The sequence below is a fragment of the Molothrus aeneus genome, chromosome 11, assembly GCF_037042795.1.
Source record: "Molothrus aeneus isolate 106 chromosome 11, BPBGC_Maene_1.0, whole genome shotgun sequence".
In the NCBI taxonomy this organism is placed as follows: Eukaryota; Metazoa; Chordata; class Aves; order Passeriformes; family Icteridae; genus Molothrus; species Molothrus aeneus.
The window spans coordinates 20,120,877-20,135,405 of NC_089656.1; the positions used below are offsets into that span (position 1 = coordinate 20,120,877).

Here is a 14,529-nt window from a genome sequence, read left to right on the forward strand (position 1 = left end):
TCCATCCATCATCCATCCATCCATCCATCCATCATCCATCCATCATCCATCCCTCCATCCATCCATCCATCCATCCATCCATCATCCATCCATCCATCATCCATCCATCCATCCATCCATCCATCCATCCATCCATCCATCATCCATCCATCATCCCTCCATCCATCCATCCATCATCCATCCCTCCATCCATCCATCCATCCATCCATCCATCCATCCATCCATCCATCATCCATCCATCCATCCATCCATCCATCCATCCATCCATCCATCCATCATCCATCCATCCATCCATCCATCCATCCATCCATCCATCCATCCATCCATCCATCCATCCATCCATCCCTCCCAGCCTTGCCATGCCCACCTTGGCCAGGCCCTGGCACTGTCGGGCTGTGTTGTCCCTGCCCAGGAGGCAGCAGGTGGCTTTGGAAGCACCAGGAGGGTTTGGGAGCATGGTGGGTGCCCAGCATGGTGCCCACCATAGTGCCCAGCACTGCCCCTCTCCCCACATCCCCCTGCCCACCCAGGGTTTCTCCAGAGGAATCTGCCAATCCAGCCGTGCTCCCCGGGCAGCCACACGGCCTGAGAGCAGCCTGCTCCCCCAGGGAAGGGCAGCTTCCATTCACATTTGCCCAGAGATCCAGAAAATTAGAATCTGGTGTATTCAAGGAGATTTATTTTCAATTACAGGTTAAGGCTGAGACATGAAATAGCACTGGGTTTGAAAGTAGTGCATAAATCCTGCAACAAATCCATGTATCCCTGCTCCATATAATAAGATTTTATTGATTGCTATATTGTATCTGTCAGAATAAAACTCTCTTAATGCATGCATCAGGATGGAGAAGATAGAGAGCTTGTTGGGAGTAGAATCTGATTCAAGAATCAATGCACTTTGATTAATATGTCGTTAAGAAAGTGAGTTATTTAACTTGTTTGATGCACATTGCAGAATGATGACTCATATCTTTTAAATTTCTTTCTTTGAGCTGCATTTAAAAAACCCCCACAACCTTGGAGCTGTTTTTCACATTGTTACATGTAGGTTTATCAGTGAATTTTTGCTGGATCCTTCTGCCCAGGTCACAAATGCCCCTGAACCCTATCAGTAATAAATCCTATGGCCCAAACCACTTCTCATATCCTGTTGCTAAGGCTTTAGAGGGAGAACAGAGTGGACCTGGTGTTTCTTTATTCCTTCTGGATGTTCTGCAGTGAAGGAGGAACTGCAGGAAAAACAAAACAAACAAACAAAAACCCCAACAACAAAAAGAAGTTGTTTTTCCACTGTGATTACAAATCCAAGCACCAAGGACAAGCCCTGGCTTAGCTGGGAACATCCCACTCAGCACTGAATTCCCAGCTGGCTCCAAAAAGGGAACATGCTCTTGCTGCAGCCATGAGTCCCAGGCCAGGGGATGATCCCAGTGACTCTGACTGGTTTCTGTGACCTCCTGCTGTCTCTGTGGCATTTTTAGACTGAGCTCTCCAGTCTCATTTTCAGACTGAGCTGACACCAGCTGCAGATCCTTGCTGTTCCCAGCCCTGGCCCCTGCAGATTCCACAGAATCATGGAATAGTTTGGGTGAGGGAGGACCTTTCAAGGCCATCAAGCCCAACCCTCCCAATCATGACTGAGCAGCAGGAGGGGCTGAGGGAGCTGGGAAGGGGCTCAGCCTGGAGAAAAGGGGGATCAGGGGGGACCTTGTGGCTCTGCACAGCTCCTGCCAGGAGGGAACAGCCAGGGGGGGAAACAAGGGACAGGATGAGACAAAATGGCCTTAGAGAAGGTTTAGGGTGGAGATGGGGGAAAATTTCTTCATGGAAAGGGCAGTGGTGGAGTCCCCATCCCTGAAAGTGTTGAAAAAACATGGATGTGACACTTGGGGACATGGTCGGGGTGACCATGGTGGTGCTGCAGGGCTGATGGTTGGACTTGATGATCTTAAAGATCTTTTCCAGCTAATTCCATGATTCTGTGATTTCCACCCCTTCTGGTGGGAAAGGCAAAGCCTCCTGCAGTTCCCAGCCCGGAGGAATGTGCTGTTTGTAGGAAAGGCCCTGGGCAGGTCACCCTTGGCCAGGCACAGCTCCTGCCTGCTCTGGGGCTGTGCCCTAAGGAGAAGGAGCAGGGTGCAGCCCCATCCCTCTGGCACAGGCTTTTCCCCATGCTTGGCTGTCCCCAGGGAGCAGCAGGTGTTTCCCTGCCAGGGGAATTGCTCACATCCGTGGGTGGAGCACAGACACCTGAAAGAGAAAATACTTGAGGCTGATCAAGGCAGATTATAAATAGAAAAGCATCTAATTAGCATCTTAATCTGCAGGTTTTCTGTTTGTTTGCAGTGGCTTTCCTACTCACAAATCCAGCTAATGCAAATTCTGTTTTTACAGAAATGATTCCTTAATTGCAATGTGCTGGAATGATGTGAGATCCCAGCGGATGGAGCAGGGGCTCCTGCCTGGAGCAGCTCCTTGTGGAGCCTGGCTCTGGGATCAGGGATCAGCTCTGGGGTGGGGCAGGATGGCAGCACTCAGCTGCTGCCTTTGGGACCCTCCTTCCCACAGATGCCATGGAAGGACACCCCCAAAAAACGCCAGGTGGACCCCAAACACGCTGCTGTAGGAAGGAGCAGGAGCCAGAGCAGGCATGTGTTGGGCTCCCCTTTCCACCCAGCCCTAATTTAAGAAGTGTTTCTAAAATTAAAAACATAAAGATGGAATATTTTCTGGTATATCAGCCTTTATCACCCCCAGAGGTTCCTTACACACACACTCAGAGCACTTTGGAGAGAGAATTCCCTTTTTTGCTTCCTACCTGAGTATTTATTCCTTCTCCTTGAGGATTCAGTATTTCCAGAGTATTTCCATTATAGTATTTCCATTTCATTTGCCTGGCTACTGGAAGCCTTGGGGTCACCAGGACATGGGTAGGGTGGAACGAGATGAGCTTTAAGGTCCCTTCCAACCCAAAGCATTCTGTGATTCCCTGATTCTGTGATTCTGTTTCCCTGACTGCTGGTGAAACTGATGTTTTCAGCAGTTCAGAGTGACTTGGGATTTTTGTAGCTGTAAATGAGAGCAGCTTTTGGCACAGGATTTGTTTACTCTCTAAAGCTCTGCTCTCGTCGTATCAAACATCTTGGATGCCAACCCTTCCCTTCTTTGAGAACCTCTGCTGCACTGAGGCTCCTTTCCAGAGGCATGGAGCAATTGCTCCCCAGCTGAGAGTCAGTGGGAACAGCAGGCACCTGCAGCTCCAAAATCCAGGCTCTTCCCTTTTGTTCTCTGGCTGCTTTTACCCCTCGAGCTCTGCTGCAGCAGTGCTGCTCTCACAGCCTGGAGGGAGAGCCTGGAACCAGCCCCTCACTGCTGGCAATCATTCCTCCCATCCCATCTTATTCAATTCCATCCCATTTCAGGGATTAAGGAAGGAATTGTTCCCTGGGAGGGTGGGCAGGCCCTGGCACTGGTGCCCAGAGCAGCTGGGGCTGCCCCTGGATCCCTGGCAGTGCCCAAGGCCAGGCCCCAGGACACTGCATGGAAAAGAAAAGGTGATTCTGCCTTTTGCTAAGGTTTGATTGTCCCTCAGGGGCTGCAGGGAGCACAGGGATCTGCTCTAATGGTTTTATTATTACCATTATTATTTTTTGTTACCGCACTCTCCAAAGCTCCACCAGCCACATGCAGCCACACCTTGGAGCGTTGACTTATTTATTACTCTTTGAGTTTTCTTTTTCTTCTCCTTGTCTGCAGGGATTTCCATAAATATTTAAATGCTAATGTGAAAAAAAAAGAAGTGTTTTTCATTTCTACTTACCCATTTTCTTTTCTGGCTGGTCCTCTGGGCAAACCCATCTGCAGCAATTCAGGCTGGAGGAGCAGGGGGGTCCCTGCTCAGCCTGCTTGTGTCATATCAGTCACCCCTGAGTTCCTGCTAGTGAGAACTGAACCTCCAAACTCTTGGCTGCCTGCTTTGCAAAACCTTCCAGGGCTGCCTGCTTTATCCACTGCTTTCCATTGGAGCAGGACATGCAGCCTGGGGAGTGTTCATCTGCTCCTGCCCTCCACTTCTGAGGCCTTGGAGAGGCTCCTGGGCATGCTGAGCTGAAGAAATGACATAAAAATGAGGAACAGCACCTCTGCCAGGGCAGGCAGGATCTGAGGCTCTGCCAGGCTTTGCCAAGGCTGAGTTTCCATTTGGTCCTGTCCTGTCCTGGCTGGATGCCCAGGACTGGGCTGGCACAGGCTGTGTGAGGGTATCAGTGCCAGCCCAGGCCAAGGCTGGAGCAGGGACCATCTGCAGCAAGCCCTGAGGCCCCAGAACGGGACAGACATGGCTCTTTGTACTTGGTAGGCAAACCTGCTGCCCAGTGGGATGTGTTGGGAAGTCTGGCTTGCAGGGGATGGGAGAGGGATGGGCTGGAGAAGGAATGGATTGGAGAAGGGATGGGCTGGAGAAGGGATGGGAGAGGGATGGGCTGGAGAAGGGATGGGAGAGGGATGGGCTGGAGAAGGGATGGGCTGGAGAAGGGATGGGTTGGAGAAGGGATGGATTGGAGAAGGGATGGATTGGAGAAAGGATGGATTGGAGAAGGGATGGATTGGAGAAGGGATGGATTGGAGAAAGGATGGATTGGAGAAGGGATGGGCTGGAGAAGGGGTGCAGTGGATGCTGCTTTCCATGCCCCAGGGGGATCCTGAGTGCAGACACAGTGCAGTGGGACAGTGACACCAGAGGGTGATGCCCAAACACTGCCCTGCCTTCTTCCCTGCGCTCAGAGAAGGAGAAGAATCCTCTTGGGAGCAGGGAGAGCTCTGTGTGGTGGAATGAGCCCGCTCACAGGAGCCAGGACGGGGTTGTGGAGAGGGAATGTGGGTGGTGAAGGAATAGGAGGTGCAGACAAGCCAGGAGGGTCAGTGGGCATCAGCCTGACTTCTCACCCTGCTGAGGGGTGCAGTAAATGTGAGGAGCCTTTGGAAAATACCCGTGTGAGGGGAAGGAATCTCTGACAGATCAGCCAAGACAAGGGGCAGCTGCACTCAGGGCAGGCCCCCAAGTCCCTGTGTCCCCTGGCTGGAAGCAGGGTGGGCAGAGCTCAGCTCAGGCTTGACCCAGGCTTGTCTTACCTGCTCCTTTCCCCTGCAGGTATCTGAGCTGCTGCCAGCTCTCCTGGCACTGCTCCATGTCCCACGCAGCCACACAGCGTGGGGAGGAGAGCCTTATTAGCACAGCTCTTTGTGACATGCCCTTGAGTGATTTATTTTTTTTCCAGGTGTAAATGCCAGGGGAGGCTGTTCCAGTGCTTCCCATTCTTTCATCTCAGCAGGGTTTTGCCCTTTCTCCCAGCGTGGCTCTGACAGCAGGCTCAGAGCTGCTGCCTGTGGAATACAAAGTTCCCTGGTAGAGAGCATGACAGGAATTCATTCCAGCCTGGGCCTTGCTTTTTTTTTTAATTTTTTTTTTATTTCTGATTTTCTTTTTTCCTCATGCTGGCTGCTCCAGGAGTCTCTGGAGAAGTTTTGAGAGTGGGGAGTCTATTGCTTAACCCCTTTTTCCTGGGAGCAGGCAGCTTGAAGATGACCCAGTGCCTCTCCCAGATTCAATCATGGAATATCCTCAGCTGGAAGGGATGCATTAAGATCATCAAAGTACAAATCCTGGCCTTGCACAGACACTCCAACCATCCCAGCCTGTGTCTGAGAGAATTGTCCAAACTCTCCTGGAGCTCTGGCAGCTTTGGGGGTGGAACCATTCCCTGGGGAGCCTGGGCAGTGCAGGGACCCCTTCCACTGTCCCAGGTGCTCCAAGCCCTGTCCAGCCTGGCCTTGGACACTCCCAGGGGCAGCCACAGCTGCTCTGGGCACCCTGTGCCAGGACCTCACACCCTCACAGGGAAGGATTTCTCTTTGACATCCCATCTAACCATACCCCCTTTCAGTTTAAAGCCATTCCCTGTGTCCTGTCCTTCCATTCCTTGTCTCCAGTCCCCCTCCAGCTCTCCCGGAGCCCCTTTAGGGGCTCTGAGCTCTCCCTGGAGCCTTCTCCTGTCCAGGTGAGCACCCCCAGCTCTGCCAGGCTGGCTCCAGAGGGGCTCCAGCCCTGGAGCAGCTCCCTGGCTCCAGCATCTCCTGATCCTGGCACTGTGGAGTGCAGCTGGGACCTGCCTGGAGAGCAGCAGCTCCAGGCTGAGCTCACCTGCCTGTTCCCAGCTCAGGGACAGATCTGGGGCTGCAGCTGCTGAGCCTCTCCCCTCCCTGGCCGTGGAGGATCTTGGCACACATTGGGGTTGTGCTGCCAGCCAGGGCTGCCCGTGCCAGGGGAGCAGCTGGATCCAGAGGCAGTGCCAGCCCTTCCCAGTGCCCTGGCTCTGCTGGGCAGGGCAGGGACACCAGGAAAGGCTTTGTCCTGCACCCAGGGAGCTGCTGGGGAGAGGGTTTCCTCAGGAATAATTGCTGTGCAATTAATTCACATGTGGTTTTTTGTGGAAGTTTCAAACTCTCCCCCATCAGGAGCCTTTGATGCTTTATTAATGATCATGGGCTGTCCAAACCCACCGTGCTCTGCAGAGGCAGCTCAGAGCAGCCCCAGTGCCTTTGGACAGGGCCTCCTGTGAGCCCAAGGAAGGCATTTGCTGGCCCAGGTGACCTGGTGAGGGTGGGTGGACTCAGGTGTCCCCAGGAGTCACTCCAGGGTTGTGACACACTCCAGAGGGAGCAGTGAGCTGGACCCTGGGGCCTGGCAGCTCTCACCCTCCTGGTCTGAGCAGGGTGGCAAAGGTGGGGAGAAGCAGGAGCTGATGATTTCAGCTGGGTTGGGATTAACAGGAGCTGCTGGGAATGCAGCCTGCTTCCAGGGAACGCGAGTGCTGAAGGGCTGGGGTGGATGGGGATCGCTGGGGAGAGGAGACCCAGTCTTTCCCAAGTCTAATTAATGTTAATTAGCTACAATTAGTGCTCGTGACCTCTGTTGGCAGCCAAGATGGCTGACAGCAGGGACAGGCATTCCTCACTTCCACGCAATAAATCAAGCTGAAGGTGCTCAGTTATTCAGCCTATCATTTAACATTTCATTAAAGAGATCTGTGCACATGCATCAGTGCTGCTGGGGCAGCCCAAACCCCTGCAGGAGCAGGAATGGCTCCCATCAATCCCAGCAGTGCCAGGGAGGCTCTGGATCACTGAGCTGCACCTTCCCCAGCGTCTCTCAGGTGCTGGGAACTCACCCAAGCCCAGGATTCCTCCAGAGAGTGACCCACAGTGAGATGTGGCTTAGAGAGAGGTCCCACTTGGAGGATGAGGGGCAATTCCTGAGCTGGGGACAGTCTGGAAGGTCCCTGTGGGAGGCAGGATGTTGCTTCAGCTGGGCCCTGCTTTGCCAGTGTCTTCTCCCATCTCTTCTCCTAGGGAACAAAAGTCAACATCTTTCCCTGGTCTCTAACAGCCTTAGAAATTAGGGGAAATCACCCCTTTCCTCATGGGAAGGGCTGTCCAGGGCAGCAGTGGAGTCTCCATCCCTGCAGGGATTGAAAACCATGAGGATGTGGCACTTGGGGACACGGGTTAGTGCTGGGCGATGGGTGGAATAAACAGTCTGAGGGGCCTTTTTTAAGCTAAATAATTCCATGTTCTCCTCATGCCAGCGTCATTCCCATGGCACGCTTGGGGGAGGGCTCTGCCTCTCACTGCTGCAGGGTTTGTGGTTGGGCTGCCCATGCATCCTGTGCCCTCCCTGTGCCAGTGCTGCATGGATGAATGCCCCAGCCAGGCTGGCACACTGTATCAATCTTGTTTAATAGACTGGAAAGCTGCAGGTCGGGGGAGCAGGGTGATGGATTGCACCTTCCCCGAGCCCAGCGCCGCTGATATATAATGAAATATTTATGATTTATTCCAGCTAATAAACTGGAGTGAAGTGTGTGATGGATGTGAGCAGATGGGGGATCTGTGCATGCAGTTTTCCTGGCGTGGGGGCAGGGAAAGGTGGATATCTGTGACGGAGAGGCAGCGCTCGGCCACCCATCCCACAGAGGGGATGGATTATCTAATTCCTATAAAAAGCCTTTAGCGCTTGCCTTATAATCATTTATCCACCCCACGTGGCCTTTCTCCAGCACAGGAGCCTCTGGGAATGGGAACAAACCATTTCTTCTTGCACTGGGCTTGGGAGCTTGTGCCCAGAGGGATGGGAAGAGAGGCAGAGTGACCACAGGAATGTCACTGCTGTGCCACACTCAGCAGCTTCCCAGCCCCACTGTGGCTCTGCTACCTGCAAAAAAATCCTTCCCAGGGGTTTAGGAGAGTGGTGAGACGCTAAACTGCCCTGGAAAGAGCAGGGAAACTTGAAAGCACCTGAGAAATGTGACAGGCACATGGAGCTTGTGGCTGCAGGGGGATCCCAAAGCCTGTGAAGGAGCATTCCCATGGTCTGATCTGCAGGCAGGAAAACTCTCCTGAAAGGGATGGAGGAGCATGGAGGAGCATGGAGGAGAACCTTCCTGCCAGCTGCCTCTGAGTGGCCACAGGGACCATCACCAGCCCTGGCTGAGCTCCTGCATGTCCCCATCCAGCTGTGGGTGCTGGGGTTGGAGACCTGCTCCTGCCAAATCCTCACCTGGCAAAGGGGGTTTGAGCTCCCACATTTTGGCTCTGCTCTCCCAGAGGTGTGGATCAGCACCAGGGTTCAGGCTCTTCATCACCTGCCTGGGCTGTTGGACCAATCCTACCTGGAAAAGAAATCATAATTCTAATCAGTGAGGTGTGGCTGAGCTCTGCCTCAGCCTGATGGACCAGCAGCATCAGCAATGATTCCAGGGAAGTGGGAGGCAGGTAGGAGTTGATGCCAGGCTACAGCAAAGATCCAGAACCTCCTGCCCACTGCTCCTGGTGTGTGAGGCCACTCCTCATCCCACGGGGGCTCCTCCTCATCCCCAGCTGTTCCCTTTCTGCCTGAGTGGCCTCTGGATCAGTGTGCTTGGAGATCCTCTGCTGACAGGCACCAGAGAAGGGCAAAGACTGATTATTCTGATTATTCCCACTGCCTTCCTGCAAGCTTCCTGGGGTTCTCCAGCTGGGAACTTGCTGGGTCCCCCTCCCCACATGCTGACTTGGTGAGAGCAGCAATTCCAGAGGAATGCAGGAGGGTGAGTGCTCTGCTCTTCCCTCTGGAAATGAGGGATCCTCACAGCAGGAGAGCAGCTGACAGCAGGGAATTCCTCCTGGCATTTGGGAAAAAAACCCAAAAAAACAACATAAAGGCTCCCAAAGGAGCAAGGTGCACTGTGTGGTCTGAAGGAGCTCTGCTGGCTGCCCATGGGTGCCACGTGTGACTGTCCCCAGAGGAGCTCTCCTGTGTCACCTGGAGGAGTGGCTGTGAGACATTCCTGTCCCTGTCCCCACTCTGAGGAGCACTGGGCTGGGCTCTGCATGGAGCCAAGAGTTTGCAAAAATCAGGAGTGATTCATTAACAGCAAAGAGGTCTAATAGTTGAAAGTGCTCCAAGCACATCCTCTGCTGGCAGGGAGGAGCCCCCAGCATCCCTGGCCCTCCAGGCTGGAGCATTCACTGCTCAGAGCAGGAGGCTGAAATAATCAGCAAAATCATTTGCCTTTCTAAGGGGACATTTGCTGTTTCTTGGTATTTTCTGCTGTGCAGCACTTGGTCTGCTGGAGCTGTGGCAGGCATGGGGGGACATCACAGCTGCAAAGAGCCACATCCCTGGGAAGGATGCTTGTGGAGCAGGCTCTGCTGGTGGCACTGGGCTGTGGGGCTCTGGTTCCAACCTGGCAGTGCTCATCCTCAGATGGGAGGAGCACCCAGGACACAGCCAAGTCAGAAACATCCCTGCTCTCAGATCAACTGTGTCAGGACAAAAGGATTTCATTCATCTTCCCCTTCCAAGTGGATTCTCTTCTTTGCACCCCACTCAAAGGGCAACACCGACTGCCCTAACAGACCTTTGCAGTCTCCTAGAGCCCGGTACCAACCTGAAATCACCTGGGAAGCACCTGCCCGGTGCCTCTGGAGCGCTGAGCAGGAAGGAGGAGGTCCCATGGGGTAAGGAGGCCGTTCCCAGGAGCCGGGGGAGCCTGGTGACAGTTCTGTGACAGTTCTGTGACAGTTTGTAAATCACAGTGGCACCGCCTGCTCCGGCCGGCTCCGCCTGCCAGTCCCGGCTCGCACGTCTGCGCTGTCACTGCCACCAAGCTGGTGACACCTGTTAGCAAACACCTCCCATGCTCCTGAGTGACATCTGTGCCCCAGGGCAGGATGGTGAGCCTGGAATGGGCTCCTCCTGGGTGCTGGCCTCTCCTCATCACCCCTGTGCAGGGTTGAAGTCCTGGGCTCACAGAGCCCCAGTGCGAGGCCAGCACTGCCCCTGTTTGTCCAGCACATCCCAGAACATTCCTGACCCTCTGTCTAGACCAGGCTGAAGTCACCTGATTTACCTAAAAAGTCATTTTTTGTGCATACTTCAGCTATCTTAGAGCTCCCTGAAGCCACCCAGTGTTTCCTTTCTCCAGCCAAGGTGTTCCCTAGGTCAATAGCTGCTTGTGCCTTTGATGTGGGAATTGTGCTCTGTTTGCCAGGAACAAACCACCCTGTGGGTGAGGGTGTTGACACAGGTGAGGGTTTGATTCTGCAGCTCAGCTTGAGGAGCAAAGGGGCTCTTGTTCTCCACATCCTGGGAAGCAGCTCCAGCAGCCTCTTGGTGCCCACAAGGCCTCAGCACTCAGTGAAGGAGGTGCTCAAACTGCAGCAGAGTCCCAAGGGCCCTTTTGTGTTTGCAGTGAGGATTTTGCAACTTGAGGAACCTCCTGGCAGAAATCTTTGCAGTTTGAGTTGGGAAATGTTGGTCTCCATTGCCTGTGTCTCCTTCTGCTTCTCCCTGTGAGGGTACTGAGGGCTGGGAGCAGCTTGGCCAGAGCAGCTGTGGCTGCCCCTGGATCTCTGGAGGTGCCCAAGGCCAGGCTGGGCAGGGCTTGGAGCACCCTGGGATAGTGGAAGGTGTTCTGCCCATGGAAGAGGTGGAACAAGATGAGTTTTAAAGCCCTTCCAACCCAAACCTTCCCCTAATTCTACGTTTTTAACTGGATAAATATATCCAGAGCTGCCTGTAACTCCAGCAAAGGGCAGCCCCCACCAGCACAGAGCCTGCTCAGTATGCAGCTCAGCAGAGCCTTTAACATTTCACAGAACAGATGCCCACTGAGCATCTTGAAACAAATCCAAAGGTAGCAGTGACGGCTGCTGTCAGGGAGCAGCAATCCCACGGCCCCACGTGCCATGAGGTGCTGCTGCCACGGCTCTGTGTGCTGACAGGAGCTGGGTGCAGTGCCCCAGGCAGGCAGAGCAGGACAGGGGGTGTCAGAGACCCTCCTCTCATCAGCCAAAATTCCCTTCCTGCTGCAGCTGGCCCAGGGCAGGGAATGCTGGTTGTGGTTCTGAGCTGCATCCCGCTGGATGGAGCAGCTGGGATGGATGGGACACAGCACCAGCAGCTGCCCACAGGGATGGGGGGCTCATGGGGCAGGGACTCACCTGTGACCCCCAGGGAGGACAGGCACTGCTGGGTTTGTGGGGCAGGACTCACCTGTGACCCCCAGGGAGGACAGGCACTGCTGGGCTCATGGGGCAGGGATTCACCTGTGACCCCAGGAGGACAGGCACTGCTGGGCTCATGGGGCAGGACTCACCTGTGACCCCAGGAGGACAGGCACTGCTGGGCTCATGGGGCAGGGACTCACCTGTGACCCCAGGAGGACAGGCACTGCTGGGCTCATGGGGCAGGGACTCACCTGTGACCCCAGGAGGACAGGCACTGCTGGGTTTGTGGGGCAGGACTCACCTGTGACCCCAGGAGGACAGGCACTGCTGGGTTTGTGGGGCCAGGACTCACCTGTGACCCCCAGGGAGGACAGGCACTGCTGGGCTCATGGGCCAGGACTCACCTGTGACCCCTGGAGGACAGGCACTGCTGGGCTCATGGGGCAGGACTCACCTGTGACCCCAGGAGGACAGGCACTGCTGGGTTTGTGGGGCAGGACTCACCTGTGACCCCAGGAGGACAGGCACTGCTGGGCTCATGGGGCAGGACTCACCTGTGACCCCAGGAGGACAGGCACTGCTGGGCTCATGGGGCAGGGATTCACCTGTGACCCCCAGGGAGGACAGGCACTGCTGGGCTCATGGGGCAGGACTCACCTGTGACCCCTGGAGAACAGGCACAGTCCTTGCTGTGGCTCTCAGGGCAGCGCCACTTTGGAGGTGACACTCAGCACTGCTGGGGACAGTCACTGAGTAAATTCAGAATCCTTTTGAGTGGTCTGGAGTTCCCCACTGCTGGGGAGGCAGGGAGTGCTGGATGTGCCAGTGCTCAGGCTGCCTGCTGTGCTGGGCTGGAAGCAGATGGTGCAGGGCAGAGGGGACCAGGGCTGTCCTCAGTGGATGGCATCCCCAGGGCACCCCGGGCTGTCAGCGTGGGCAGTGACAGCCAGGGCCTGCTGCTGGAGAGGAGATGGAAAGGAGGAGATGGGGGGAATTGCAGAGCTGGTCCCAGGAGCTCCCAGCAGTCACAACAATAATGTGACAGATCCCCTGCCTGTGCTGTGCTGCCAATGGGATGCAAGGCTCTGTGTGGGGAGCAGAACTGTCAGGGATCACTCACCCCATCAGGGCAGAGGGAAAGCAAACGTGGCTGGTTTTCCTGTGCTGACATCCCAAAGAATGACATGGGATGGGACTGTGTGCCACTGAAGCAGGGCTGAATTCCCTCTCCTCTCCCCATCTTCTCTGGGTGAATAAGCAGCTCCTGCTCCTGGCTCTCCCAGTGCCACCGTTTCATTACTGTCCCCTGTCCCACCGTGTGTCAGTCACCCCACGGGATCAGGGTGCAGGAGGCAGTTCATCACAGCAGCCACAACTTCCTCCCCACCCCAAGCAACCAAACACCCAGAGAGCCCCAGTTTCAAACTTTCCCCAACTTCAGAATATTCCAGACAGCCTTCAGCATCCACGGAGTGCCAAGGGGCAGGCAAATACAGGAACAATTAATCATCCCCTGGCTGAGCTGAGCTGCTCAGGATTTTGGCAGGTGCCAGCTGAGCAGGGACACAGCTCTTCTGGGGAGCAGCCTGGATTTTCAGCGCTGATTCTGATGTTTCCTTGCCCTGACAGTTTAAATCTCTGGGCCTTTGCTGCGCCACAGTGCCAGAAGTGAGCTGGAAATGGGCTGTGAAAACTGCATCACTGCTGGTGCCTCCTGTGGTACGGTACCTGGGCTGGGCTGATTATGGGATCACACCTGTGGGAAGTACAGGTTGGACCAAACATCTTGCTCAGGACAGGCTCATTTTCCCAATGTCATTCCCCACCTTTTTTTTTTGTGAAATCACAGAATGGTTTAGTTTGGAAGGACCTTAAAGCTCCTCTTACTCCATTTTCCACTATCCCAGGTGGCTCCAAGCCCTGTCCAAGCTGGCCTTGGACCCTTCCAGGGATCCAGGAGCAGCCACAGCTTCTCTGGGAATCCTAGCAGGGCAGGATTCCTTCCCAATATCCATCCCGCCCTGCCTTGTTGCAGTGGGAGCCCATTCCCCCTTGCAGCACCAGCAAAGTGCCAGGAGAGGCAGAGGGGGTGGAGGGAGCAGCCTCTGATGGCGCTGTCTGTTTTGCAGGAGACACAGCAGCCTACAAGGATGGAGTGTACTGGATCAAGGGCCGCACCTCCGTGGACATCATCAAGAACGGGGGCTTCAAGGTCAGCGCGCTGGAGGTGGAGCGGCAGCTCCTGGCACACCCCCACATCACAGGTGTGTGCTCCCTCCTGCTCCCTGCCCACAGGGGACACTGCCCTGCCCGTGCCTGGAGCCCCCTCCCACACGGGGATGTTTGAGCCCCTTGAACAGTTCTGCTCTCCCGGGGCCAGAGCTGAGTTAGCAGCAGCTCCTGTCTGATTTTGGGAATGAGGCTGCAATTAAATCTGCCCTGCCTTTGTGCATGACCCTGTGTAAGGGGTCAGAAGTGGTGCCCCCAGCTCCACACCGCTCTGTACGTCATCTTCCTCCCCCTTGACTCCAAATTCTCAAACCATGGAGCTTTGAGCCTTTCCCACAGTGAAAAGCTCTGTCCTTGTGTCAGCACAGCAGCCCACAGTGTTTTCCAGTGCTGACATCCCTTGGCATTTCCCTCCCACTCACACCTGAGCCCCTGCTGTGCCCCAGGAGCTGCTCAGGTCCCTGAGGGGTCCCTGCTGTCCCTGCAGACGTGGCAGTGATTGGGCCCCCGGACATGGTGTGGGGACAGCGCGTCAGCGCCGTGGTGAAGCTGCGCCAGGGCCAGATGCTCTCCGTGAGGGACCTCAAGGACTGGGCCAGGTAAAACCCCAGGGGAGGGGACAGGGAGAGCAGGCTCAAAGCCAGCAGTGTCCTCATGGATAGGATCACAGGGAAGGGATCTTAAGGCTCATCCAGTGCCACCCCTTCCATGGGCAGGGACACCTTCCACTGTCCCAGGGTGCTCCAAGCCCCA

At 55.1% G+C, this 14,529-nt stretch overlaps 1 protein-coding gene across 5 annotated transcripts in view; it reads left to right on the forward strand.

Moving 5' to 3' along the window:
* Positions 1 to 14,529, forward strand: part of ACSF3 (acyl-CoA synthetase family member 3) — a 54,355-nt gene that overhangs the window by 38,003 nt on the left and 1,823 nt on the right. For all 5 annotated transcript variants that reach the window (XR_010784307.1, XM_066557412.1, XM_066557410.1 and 2 more), the window contains 2 exons: positions 13,677 to 13,811; positions 14,264 to 14,375. Coding sequence is in view for 4 of the 5 variants with exons in the window: in XM_066557412.1 (XP_066413509.1) it covers positions 13,677 to 13,811; positions 14,264 to 14,375 (247 nt within the window). In the remaining variant the exon portion in view is untranslated. The remainder of the gene's footprint in view (positions 1 to 13,676; positions 13,812 to 14,263; positions 14,376 to 14,529) is intronic.